This window comes from Pieris napi, chromosome 6, assembly GCF_905475465.1.
Source record: "Pieris napi chromosome 6, ilPieNapi1.2, whole genome shotgun sequence".
In the NCBI taxonomy this organism is placed as follows: Eukaryota; Metazoa; Arthropoda; class Insecta; order Lepidoptera; family Pieridae; genus Pieris; species Pieris napi.
In genome coordinates this window covers 9,177,849-9,190,206 of record NC_062239.1, presented here as the reverse complement: position 1 = coordinate 9,190,206, position 12,358 = coordinate 9,177,849, and the positions used below count along the sequence as shown (strand labels likewise).

Below are 12,358 nucleotides of genomic sequence, written 5' to 3'. Positions count from 1 at the left end.
CGGTGACACGTAATTAAGTAACAAAAACCTTAAACGAATAACGAGACCGTTACGTCATAATAAATAAATGTTTTCGTTACTATTTTAAATGTACCAGGAATAATTATTATTTAGGTTTATAGCTTATGCTTCCTTATTTAATTATAAAAAAACAGAAAATAATTATTTCATATTATGTACTAATAACGATTTTACAGAAAAAAAGAGTAAGTTTCCTTTAAAATGGCTATTGAACAAAATACTTCAAGTACTTATGGATAGAAAAGTATTATTAAACAAATAAAAACGTCTTAAAAACATTACCATCAACTAAATAAAACGTAAAACAGAAGTTGTATGTACTTCAATTTTACACAAAAACCTTTGACTAAATCTTGATAACATTCGATAAGCTTCGCAGCTCGACTTTCGTAAACAAGCAGAGAGCACTTTTTGCGAGATCCGCGCTAAATGTAGTAAAAACAACAAAAAAGGAAAACATCCCGAGGGAACCATTAATCTGTGTCAACAGGGCGTCGAATTCGTAATTAAGAAGTTTATCATAAAACAAAGATATTAACATCGTCGAGAACAGAAATGTGCTTCGACTGATCGTACAAGTATAATAAAAATTGGTTTTAGCATTTCTTCAAACGATTTTAATAAAAGTAAGAGAAAAAAACACGCTATCATAACAGTAACAATTCATTGAAATGGTTTTTGGTTTTTTATGGTTAGCACACGTTGATTCACAGGCTAATTTTAACGGCAGCCTATTGGTAAATCCGCCACTGCTTTAACCCTAATAGCCATAGTATTGTTAGTGTCTGCTAAACACTTTTGTTTCTATAACACACAACGCAAAATATTATGTAAATCACCTACTTAATAATATAATAAGTTTTTTTGTTATAAGGTAAAATACAAATTAGAAAGCGCGGAATTGGTCTATAAATTGAATTTTATTGCAGTGTATATAAAATCTGTAGAGAAGTAGATCTAGTGGGGTAACTTGGATTGCAATCGACGGTGATCACACGAGTTCCTTGCTTTTCCACCTCTCGCTTATTACGCACTAGATGGTGCGGGCGCAAGTTAAGTTTAGTATTTATAGTGTGAAAAAAAGAATTGCTATATTAGCAAGCCAGAACTTACTGCTTAGTAATACTTTAGCAAGACAGATGGCGCTGATGTAATTTATGATTTATAAACTTATTCGTTAGATAGCGGTAATTAATTGAATTTGAATCTTTTATATGAAAGACTGTTTATTAGGTTAACATTTTTTTTATGCTTAGCATATAACACTTATACTATTTCAATGTTTCTTTTTGATATTCTTAATAGGCCCATAGTATCAAGATTAAGTTTAATATTATATCACCATGAAAAACTAAATTTTACTAGAAATTTTTGTCAAATTAGAATTATTGTTCAATGATCGATTCACTCTAATGAAACCCTTTAAATAAAATAATATAAACAATTAGATTAGATTAATTTGGCTGAAAATTGTACTAATTTTAAAATTAGGGTTGTTCAATGCTACAAAATTCACCTTTTAAGTTATAATTGAATCATCATTAAAAGTAAAAAAAAAGATAATAAATGTAACATGGTCACGATGAAACACATTTTAGGTAATTATTGATTTATGTCAAATTTTTACTATGTGCATAGAGGATTATTTTTCTCGGAGGTAATTTAGAAAAAGTAACAAATTTTATTGTGGCTAAATTTAACTTACATTAGAAAAGGTTGATAGTACATGTTGCCAGACACATAAAAACTGTAATTTAAGAGTAAAATTTGGAATCAAGCCTCAGGTGACTCCCATCTGTTAAAAACATATCATACAACAACAATAAAATAATAGTTATAGTAAATTAATATACACCTTTAATTATTCTAAAGCACTACTAAACATTGATCTTAATCTATGCTTTATATACATCAGTATGCTTGTAATTAATCTTCTTATCAATGCCAAGTAGTTGTCGTATGATGAACTGAGGAAGACGCTTGTGTCTCCAGCGAGTTGGCAATGGAGTGTGGTTTGCTTTATCAATTTTGCTAGTCACATACTGCTCAGCAGAAAATGCATTTGCCTGTTTAATCATCATCATTAACTCTGTTTGAAAGATTTTTTCTTTCTTAATGCGGCGGTTTTTCTTTACCTGAAATAATAACAATAAGTTACACTAAATGAAAGTGAATTTATTTCTATATACTTTTAAAGAAGCTAAGCCTGTATGACAAACAAGTAGGACAAAAGTGCTTATGCAACAATAAGGATATATTTATAGTGTATATATTATGTACATACTCTTGCCCAGCGATGCCTCATTCTCTTAAAAAGCTTCCTCCTTTGATGTTTCTTCATCTTTTTCCTTCTAATAACAATCAAACGGATTGCTTGTTTTTCTTCTCGGTCAATGGCAGGCAAACCAATCTCATCATTTCTCCAATTGGCATCAATTAGTGGTAAAATTGACCTCGGATTAACTATTGGAGTGTAAGCTAAAGGATCCCGTTTTATTTTATTATCCATAGGCTTTTCTTGTATTTCGAAATTGATACATCTTGGTGAGAAGGATATAGTTTTGGCTTTAGATATTAGATCAAGTTTGGGTCTTACTATTGGATTATTTGGTTTACATTCTTTTAACGAGTTTAAGGCGGTTTTAATGTTCACAACCCGCAAATCTGAAATGAAAAATCACTTTTAGTATAAGATCGAAATAAAATCGCAAGCAAATCAGCAACAACATAACCTGAATATTTGGTGGAACACTTACATTTGATAGAATTTTGCAAGGAATTCAACATTTTGAATTAAAATTACATTTATTTTATTTCATAGCTTGCTAAATTTGTTTTTTACGATATTTTTTATACAATTTTAAATATAACTTAGGTCCTAGGCCTCCCTTGAAACAAAAATATAAAGCACAGCACTGAGCACAGAATACTAAATACAGATAAGAAATTAGTATTTAGTAGTGAACCACAGTATCTATATAATGTATCAACTTTAAATTTTTAATTCCTCGACGTTTGAGTCTTGACTCTTGATATTACAATTTGACTAATGATGGTTTGACATCAAGTACTGACACTAGTATTTTTACGAGCATAGTTAAGTCAATTTAATCGTGCATACATTAATTTATTTAATTTGAATTAGCTGTATTACACACATTTCATTGTAATTATTATATTTATTTAATTAGTGTATATTATTGGGAAAATAAAAAGCCAAGAATGAATAGAATTTATATCTAGTATGTTTAATGAGTTTTAAAACAATTATAGGTGATGGAACAGCTCCTGATCGTGTGGTACCGCACCACAATCCCCAACAACTGCAATAGCTAAATCATTTCCTGAAATAAACATGTTGTTGCAACGCCACCTGTCGGTTAGCGGCGCGGTCGTGTCTCTCAAAACAATAATCATATATGATTTGCATAGAGTCATTGCAATTTGCACGTTTTCGATTATTGTTTTGTTTAACGCAATAAGAAATTATTTAAGTGATAATATGAGTCAAACAATTCACGATGTTAATGTGTAATATTGATAATGCGTAACACTAACGGCGACTAGATATAGCCTTGGCTACACAAGAGAGGTCATCGACGGTAATATTGTCGATAAGCGCTAGCGCATCACCAACACCGTCAAGGCGCACACCGCAAGCCAACTGCAAAGCTAGGCCCTCTGCTGATGCCGCCGCATCTTCGTCATGACGGGCCAATTCCATTTCTATTAGATAAAAGCAGTACATTACTGGCAAGCTAATATCAATAAGCATAATTTAAACACTATCAGAAGAAACTACGTTATTATCGTTATTTATGTTCGTACCTGTAGTACTTAGTGGAGATAATATAATTTTGTATAATTAATAAGGGTAAAATATAATAAAGAAAATAAATGAATTTCATTAACAATAAGGACTGTTATGACGACTATTTTAGATTCTATACAAAGATATTACTAACTTAATCTTTTTTTTCCGATTTCAAGCTGCCGGAAATCCAAATCCCCAACGTTGCACAGAAACTCAACGAGCGCACACGTACATGTTTTAGCCGTCTGCGCACGAGTGTTGCATAATATCCCTAAAACTTATTTTTATTGAAACCCAGTTTTGTGACAGCAGAGCCCTTATTCTGTTACTTTCATTAGCGGTATCGATATCAAAAATCAGTTTTGGTACCGCGCGATTCCAAGATTGCGCTATCAGCACCACGGTTATTGAAAGAACTACAGCGTACTTGCGTAAAAAACGTCTTGATCAATATCGCTATCGCTGTTGGAAGCTTCAGAGTGAGGGCCGGGTTTGACGAACGGGTTGTGACCTATACGAAGAATTCCTTTCTTGTTTTTTTTTTTTGACAATTCACACCAATTGACCTGGTCCCATGCTAAGCTGGTGTAACTTGTGTTATGGGTACTAGGCAACGGATATACATACATATTATAGATAGATAGACATATAAATACATATTTAAACACCCAAGACCTAAGCACAACACCAAATGCTCATCACATCGATGTTCGTCTCAGCCGGGATCGAACCCGGGACCCATGGATTCGCAGTCAGTGGTACCTACTAACCACTAGACCAATGAGTCGTCCTAAAGTCGTTGTTTTGTATTTTCAACTATGCTACTACTAATTAACGTAACCTAAATAACCTACGTAACCGTAACTTAAATATCGTTTGCAATTTCAATATTGAGTTTTCGCGCTGCATAATTCTTATTGTCCGACATCACCGCAGCGTATATTTAAGAACTACATCGATATTTGGTGTGTTGGACGTCATAATTATTGTAATCGGCATTGTTAGAGCCAATTATTTAGATTTAGATCAGTAACCAAGTAAAGTTGATCTTACCAAATACTCCAGTGTCATAATATGCTATATTAAAAGCACGAAATTTCGTATGTATATCGGCTCCAGCCATATGTCCCAGCGGGCCCTGAGGGGTACAGTCGATATCGTGTTGGCCGGACTGTACAGATCCCGTACCACAGGCCGCAGCTATTATAGCATGTTTCAATAAACATCTGAAATTATATAAAAAAAGGATCAAAATAACAGTTTTTCTGCAAACGGGCAGGAGAGCCTGCTGTTAAGTGATACCAATGGATACTCACATTCACAGAAGGCTCGCAAGTGCGTTGCCAGCCCTTTAAGAATTGGTACGCTCTTTTCTTAAAGGACCCTAAGTCCAATTGGTTTCACAACGCTTAGTTGTGAACGACTTCTTTGGATATGTCAACCCCAAGTATACTGAGGCTGTGAAGTACTAAGGAGAGCGCCTTCAAATTGAGGAGACAAGACAAAAGGATCTTTCTTCAGCAGAACACGAACAAACCTGAGTCTTTGTAGGGTTAAACTTAACATGGTTTCTACTACCCCTGACGATCACCAATTAGCTGGTTCTCCTCCAGTATTGATAATTAAGACTCAATTTACTTGGAAAATAATGAAGTGATTGCGATAGGTCTGTAGGTGGATGGGTCAGAGCGGTCGTAGTCTTCAATGAGCTTGGAACTACGCAACGAGGAGTACGATAGTCGAAAGAGCCGGAGTCACCTCAGAAGCACATGTCTTAAGTACGATCGAGGAAAGGCCGTCAGGGCCACTCGACTTGTGGGTATCAAGGGATAATAAGGCCTTCTGCACACCAGTTTGTTCGACTTTGTGAACTTCTGGCATTGAAAACCCGCCATGCGGAATAGAAGGTGGTAAGACCCCCGAGTCACCCAGCGTGGAGTTAGACGTAAAGATAGAGTAAAGGAAAGTTTAAGGGTTCAGCTTTTTGTGCAGCAAATGATCTCTGTGAATAGTGTTTATTGGACAGAGGTTTTAGCATGCGACTCTCATGCCTGAGGTTATAAGTTGGAACCCTGACTATGTGCGCATTTAACACTGGATATACGGTCCAGGAAAATATCGTGAGGAAACCGACACGCCTTAGGCCCAATAAATCGACGGAGCGTGTCTGGCACAGAACAGACGGCTTTAAAAATACAAAAATCTGAGACTCAGACATAAAAAGGTAGTAGTGCCAATGGTTTTTTTCTATCACTATTTATTAACTTCAGGTGAACAGTAGAATTAAAGTAAATAATATACACTTTATATATACTAACGTCAAGTCGCTGGCCCCACAACCAGGAATAACCGCAGCAATGCAAGTGTCGCTGCCAGGCCCTAGCTCATAGTACTCAAACCCGGCGCGAGGATTTGACGGCAATTCTTTACGTTCTGGAGGTTTATACTGAAATTATACTTATCCTGAATCCATTATAATGACAAACGTTGCGTTGTAATTTATCCTTTCCGGAAAAAATAAATTATCAAGTTTTAGATCTAAGTCTCTCTACAGTTTGCAACAACACAAAGGTAAGAATAATTTTTATGTGTGATATTAAATAAGATCTTTTAGAACGAACCAACGGTCATTCGTTCAAATACAAATATACTGGAAATTGGTACATATCATTCATACAACACGACATAACCTTACCTCAGAATATACCAGTGTGAACTAACCCGTGTCATTTCAATTTTGTCAGCGACCTTCAAGGTTTCCTCAAACGGCACTCCAACGCTCGCCACAGAACATGATGAGGACTTAAAGTTTTCATACACGAAGCCGCAGAGCCTCAGCCGTGTCATGCTTTCAACTCTCTCTTCCTCACAGTAGATGGAATTTGCTAGGGAGCCTGCCCAACAAGCACGTTGGACTAGGTCCATGACTCGCTCTTCAGTTGTAATTCTATAGAGGTCGTCTCGAATGTGAGACATACAGTCTTTGATGTCCCATTCATTGTACATAGACCTATGGGCAATGATGACTTCTTAGTCGATTAAAGCTTATAGCGTAGAGGGTAGACGTAAAAAAATATTGTTTACCTTTAAAAAAATAAAAAAAGGGTGCGTGTACTTATGTACGCGCGTAAGAAGTTATACTTCTTTGGCATTATTAAAAATAGTTTTTGATTGCATGCAAATAATTACAATTAAATAATCAAAGCCTGGAAAAGGAGTCATTATAGTCAATAAAGTTCAATTTACATTTGAGAAATTAAATAAATAAATATTTATTATTATTCTCTTACATTAAGTGTAACATAAATTCTTTTATTATTCGAATGTTGTTTTTAAATTATGTCCAATGCCGTAGCATCTTTCGTGGGCAACTTTATTCTGTTAATTTTGTGTCACGGTGCGCGCGCATCGTAAATTTCACTCTCATCCATAACGCGCCTAAAGAAGTATAACTTCAAAAATATAAACGGTGATTTTATTTGCTTTTTGTAAAAGGATATAGAGAAACAAAGACTATTTTTAAAATAAAGACCGTTTTGTAAAGAATCATACCTTGCAGCCGTATCTAATAAATAATATTTGGTTTCCTTAAACGATGGCAGCGGGCAAGTCAATGTGAACGCGATGTACTGCCTTGTAGCGGTACAGGTTAGATGAGCACCGAACTGTTGCAACACTCGCGCTTTGGAAAAATCGGTGTACGCGCAGCCAGAAGCTGGTGAGATTGCGCGGATAAAGTGAGTCGCACCAAAGTCGTCATTGATCTCGAAACGTGACCCTGCCTGGAATGTTTAAAGCCGTAATCTAATATATAAAATTCTCGTGTCGCGGTGTTTGTGGTTAAACTCCTCCGAAATGGCTTGACCGATTCTCATGAAATTTTTTGTGCATATTGGGTCTGAGAATCGGACAACATCTATAGATTAGATATTTTTTTCTGTTTTTATTTATTTATGATACAGCATTAAAAAATACATACATCCCCTAACTTTCACCCCTCTACGATCAACCCCTATTATTTTATTATAAATGATATACATGGTAGAACGACGTTTGCCCGGTCAGCTAGTATTGGTATAATATTTAAGCGATTTATTTTCAACAAACTATTAAGATTATATATTGAGGAAATTTTTGTTTAGTCAATCAAATAAATAGTATGTATGTAATAAAATATTAACAAAAAAAATTTAATATGATGTATCACCGTGTTTTTTTTTTAATATTGCATGTATGGTTCCTGGATCATCGGGGTGCTTTAAATAATGGAGGATTTTAGTTGTCTTCCATATTAAACACTCGCGTACGACAATAGAATATATATACAGAGCGCATTTGTTTCTAATAAGCGGTTTATTCAAGATTTATTTACGTAAACCAAGAAGTGCGAAGTCCTTGTATATTTAGAAATTAAAAATCTAAAGCGAAGAATAATATATGAAAATTATTAATTTTAAAACATGATATATTGTTTAAAAGGGTTACAGTTAAGGTTTAGGCTGATAAGTCCCTTAAAAGCAATGGTTCCATGTTCTATAGTTTCGTATTTTACATAAATGATTCCAAATAACTGGGAGACAAAAACCTGAAACATGATAGTGCAGGCGGCAACAGCGGTGCCAGATGTCTTCGCAGCTGCTACCTTGATACCATTAAGCAGTTCCGTCCTCTGAACGCACTGCGGCCTGAAATGACTGCTGGGCCAGCAGAGGTTCCATACCGATGGTGTTCGGGAGAATTGCCTGACACTCTGGAAAGCTTTAGTTACCATTTTTGCAACATATTATTTGTATATTTGACAATGTCATGCATATCTTAATTCCCTGTCACAATAAACCTCCCTCGGCTTTTTTACAACTAAAGACTTATTTAGATTAAACCCCTATATTACTATACTCTATGGAGTAAACACTGACTAAATTCTTTTGGAATAAAAAAACAAGTGCGCAATTCACACGAGGTAGAAGTAAAACCTTCAAAAATTTAGGTTTCAAAATAATGAGACGAATATAATTTTAATTTTTAAGTTTAATATCAATATGTGGATAAAAACTACAATGATTAAAAACGTTTTTATAATTAATAATATATAAATTTGACTTTTTCTCACTATCTATAATATGTAAATAGTATTAGACTTTTTACATATAGATAGTGTTACATATAGAAAGTTTAATTAAAAACGTTTTTATGATTAAATATATGTAAATGAAATTGATAAATTTGATCTAATTTTATAATCTCTTATTTAATTCTTTTGCTATATATTATTTTATATTTATTATTATTTTTGTTATTATTATTATTTAAAGTTTATACACATAATGCTTCCTATCTCATTTTCTCCCACGTTAAATCTTATCTACGCTAAAGAACTTGCCTTTCAAGTTGTACTAAAGCACTCTCCTAAACACTAAGATAATGTAAATCGGCCTTTACGACAATCGTCTAGTCAGCGCATATTCCATTTATGTAATCTAAAGTAAATACTAATCAAATTTTCAAATATTAAATATATTAATATTATATATTCAAATTGTGGGAATATAAGACTACAAAATTCCCTTGGATTAGACATATTGATTTATCTTATAACGAGTTAAGTTAGTAATTCAATAATTACCTGAATATAATGTTATATAATTATAGAAGAACAATTTTTTTACCAAAAACCAGTGCAGCGTATTTTATTATTTGAAAGCGTAAACATGAAAAGCCTTTGATAACATTGAATTGTTTATTGCATAGGTTACGATACAAGATTAATTATAACCGTCACAATACACTAGGTACTGTATATTTAAATTTGATTGACTAAAAAGGGAGCGTTCAAGTATTACGTAACGAGTTTTTGTCCTTTTGTAAAACGTTACGATGCGGGGTGGGGATTGAATTACGCGTTATTGTTAATTTTATTTTCGACTAACACCACATAATAGTAACTAAAGAGTCACTAGGTGGTCATGAAACGTTTTACTATACTCGAGTACAGAACTGTACTTGGGTACTGAAAAACGTTACGGCGAGTTACATGGGGGAGGAGTCAATAATCTCCAAAAATTGCGTTAAGTAATACTTGAACGCTCCCAAAGATAAATATAATGTATTTTTTTATGGTCGTGATTAGCACAATATAATCGCAAAACTCGTTAATAAAGTGCGTATACAGAAAAAATATTTATGAAACAGAGACAGAAATGTCTCTGCCCCGCCCCATGCCACGTTGGGTTACGGGACTTCATACACAATACTTGAAATATTCTGTTACCCATACAGAGTTTCTATAAGACACATTACACTTTATTAACATCAATAAAATGCTAATCGAAATGAAAGCGTGGATGTAATTGAAACATTTATCACTTTAATTACCTTATTATCACGATTCACCGTACTTACAAAAAATAAGTTAGGTTAGCTCATTTACATCATTACATCATTGCTCAGTCATAAATAGTAACCCAACTAAAAAATACACTTAACAAAACATATTAATTATCTACCGGTAAGCCTAAAGCAAACTTTACGTGTTTATTTTATATTTTATTACTGACAAGATTTTATGTATCCGGTCGCTAAACTCCAAAAAAGTATGTATTTCCATATTTCGTCATCGTCTCTTGAAGTAGGGCGAATGGAAATATATGGTGGAGTTGAGTAGTTAAAGTATCCATTGTAAAAGATCGATACACTATTTAAATAACTTCGCTCGATAGAAAAAAATCCAAACATAGGCAATTTTTGACACTTTGAATTCATTTTATGACGAAAATGTATATAGAACATGATTTTGAAATTTACACGATATATTTTATCGCAAGCCATTTAATCCATTTCAGACTTTTTTTATAAAATTGCATTGATTGAATGTATTTTTAATTGTTATTACGGGCCGGCGCGCCTCAGTGCTCCAGCTCTCAACTGCGCCCGCAGTCCACCCCGAGACAGCGACACAGCATTTGCTGGGATAGTGCCTTAAACAAGCGATGTGCTGTAATTTTTTGTTTTACTTTTCTAGTGAAACTACGCGTGGGAGTCTAATATACTTATGAGCCATGGAAGGTCAGTTTAAACCCGGGTCTGACTTTGCAAAATTCCTCGACAACAACGATCCTCTCGGATACGTCCGAAAGAGATTTTATATAAAGGAAAACTGTATTTACATGTGCGGAAACTCACTAGGGCTAGCTTCCAAAGATTCTGAAGAGACAGCTCTAAAAGTGTTGGACAAATGGAAGAACGAAGGTGTTAAAATTTGGAATGTAGATGATAACAAATACTATATGTATTCAATGCATCTAGCTAAACTAATGACACCCATCGTTGGAGCAGATCATGATGAAATCGCCATCGTGTCCGCTACCACAGTTAATATCCATCAGCTAATTAGCACGTTTTACAAACCAACCAAGGATCGGTATAAAATCCTAATAGATAATATTAATTTTCCCACAGATAGGTACGCTATAGAGAGCCAAGTAAGATTAAAGGGTTACACACCTGAAGAGGCGATAAAAGTAGTTGAATGTACTGACAAATACATCGAAGAAGACGACGTTATAGCTGCCATGACAGAAGATGTGGCAATAGTATTTCTACCAGTTGTCTATTACAGAACAGCTCAAGTTCTAGATACGAAGAAAATAACCGAGGCCGCAAAAGAGAGAGGTATTCTAATTGGCTGGGACTTATGCCACGCAGTTGGAGTGCTAGAAATGGATTTTAAGTCTTTAGATATAGATTTCGCTGTTTGGTGCACCTATAAATATTTGAACGGCGGTCCTGGTTCTCCTGCGGCTTTATATATAAACAGGAAGCATTTTAATCACCAGCCTGGGTTAGCCGGGTGGTATGGAAACCGATCGGAGACCCAATTCATGTTACGGCAAAATTTCGAACATCGGAAAGACGCAGGGGGTTGGCAGATAGGAACACCGCCTTTGTTGTCCATGGGAGCTCTGGAGGGCTCCCTCAAGATATTTGCTGATGTTGGCATGATGGCGATTAGAAAGAAATCATTGCGGATTACGGGATACTTAATTTACTTGATTGATGAGAAGTTGACCAAGTTTGGTTTTTCGGTTGGCAATCTCCGAGACGACAGTAAGCGAGGCGGGCACGTGTGCCTGGAGCACGACGAAGGTTATAGAATATCTTTGGCAATGAAAGCAAGAGGTGTGATTCCTGATTTTAGAGACCCAAACGTGATACGTCTCGCGCCGACAGCTCTGTATACTAGCTATGAGGAAGTATACAATATGGTGGATATTATAATCGATATTGTTAAAAGTGAAACTTATAAGGAATTTAGTGTAAAGCGTAATCTAGTTGTATAGCTAGGTATTTTAATCTAATATATAAAATTCTCGTGTCGCGGTGTTTGTGGTTAAACTCCTCCGAAACGGCTTGACCGATTCTCATGAAATTTTGTGTGCATGTCTGAGAATCGGACATCTATTTTTCATCCCCCTAAATGTTAAGGGTAGTCCACCACAATTTTTTTTCTGTTTTTTATGATACAGC

At 34.8% G+C, this 12,358-nt stretch overlaps 3 protein-coding genes across 3 annotated transcripts; 1 reads left to right on the top strand and 2 right to left on the bottom strand.

Annotated features, from left to right (window-relative positions):
• Positions 1–1,855: 1,855 nt before the first annotated feature.
• LOC125050592 lies at positions 1,856–2,926 on the bottom strand. Its single transcript, XM_047650528.1, has 3 exons — positions 2,778–2,926; positions 2,306–2,685; positions 1,856–2,156 (listed from the first exon to the last, which is right to left on the bottom strand). The coding sequence occupies exons 1-3, from the start codon at positions 2,806–2,808 to the stop codon at positions 1,917–1,919; spliced, it is 651 nt and encodes a 216-aa protein (XP_047506484.1). The 5' UTR covers positions 2,809–2,926; the 3' UTR covers positions 1,856–1,916.
• Positions 2,927–3,244: 318 nt separating this feature from the next.
• Positions 3,245–8,666, bottom strand: LOC125050414 (probable mitochondrial-processing peptidase subunit alpha-2, chloroplastic/mitochondrial). Its single transcript, XM_047650261.1, has 8 exons — positions 8,421–8,666; positions 7,388–7,617; positions 6,557–6,845; positions 6,154–6,281; positions 4,889–5,061; positions 3,987–4,106; positions 3,580–3,747; positions 3,245–3,365 (listed from the first exon to the last, which is right to left on the bottom strand). Exons 1-8 carry the CDS (start codon positions 8,604–8,606, stop codon positions 3,289–3,291), a joined length of 1,371 nt encoding a protein of 456 aa, XP_047506217.1. The 5' UTR covers positions 8,607–8,666; the 3' UTR covers positions 3,245–3,288.
• A 2,179-nt stretch (positions 8,667–10,845) lies between these two features.
• Positions 10,846–12,266, top strand: LOC125050219 (kynureninase-like). The gene has a single exon (XM_047649918.1). It carries the CDS (start codon positions 10,891–10,893, stop codon positions 12,169–12,171), a length of 1,281 nt encoding a protein of 426 aa, XP_047505874.1. The 5' UTR covers positions 10,846–10,890; the 3' UTR covers positions 12,172–12,266.
• Positions 12,267–12,358: the final 92 nt, after the last annotated feature.

Coding starts and splice junctions, on each gene's coding strand:
- LOC125050592 (XM_047650528.1), bottom strand. CDS start 2,808: ATGTTGAATTCCTTGCAAAATTCTATCAAAT. Junction 2,686..2,777: donor CTTGCAAAATTCTATCAAAT/GTAAGTGTTCCA, acceptor TTTTCATTTCAG/ATTTGCGGGTTGTGAACATT. Junction 2,157..2,305: donor TGAGGCATCGCTGGGCAAGA/GTATGTACATAA, acceptor TTATTATTTCAG/GTAAAGAAAAACCGCCGCAT.
- LOC125050414 (XM_047650261.1), bottom strand. CDS start 8,606: ATGGTAACTAAAGCTTTCCAGAGTGTCAGGCAATTCTCCCGAACACCA. Junction 5,062..6,153: donor TGTGGGGCCAGCGACTTGAC/GTTAGTATATAT, acceptor ATATAATTTCAG/ATGTTTATTGAAACATGCTA. Junction 3,366..3,579: donor CAAGGCTATATCTAGTCGCC/GTTAGTGTTACG, acceptor TGTTTATTTCAG/GAAATGATTTAGCTATTGCA.
- LOC125050219 (XM_047649918.1), top strand. CDS start 10,891: ATGGAAGGTCAGTTTAAACCCGGGTCTGACTTTGCAAAATTCCTCGAC.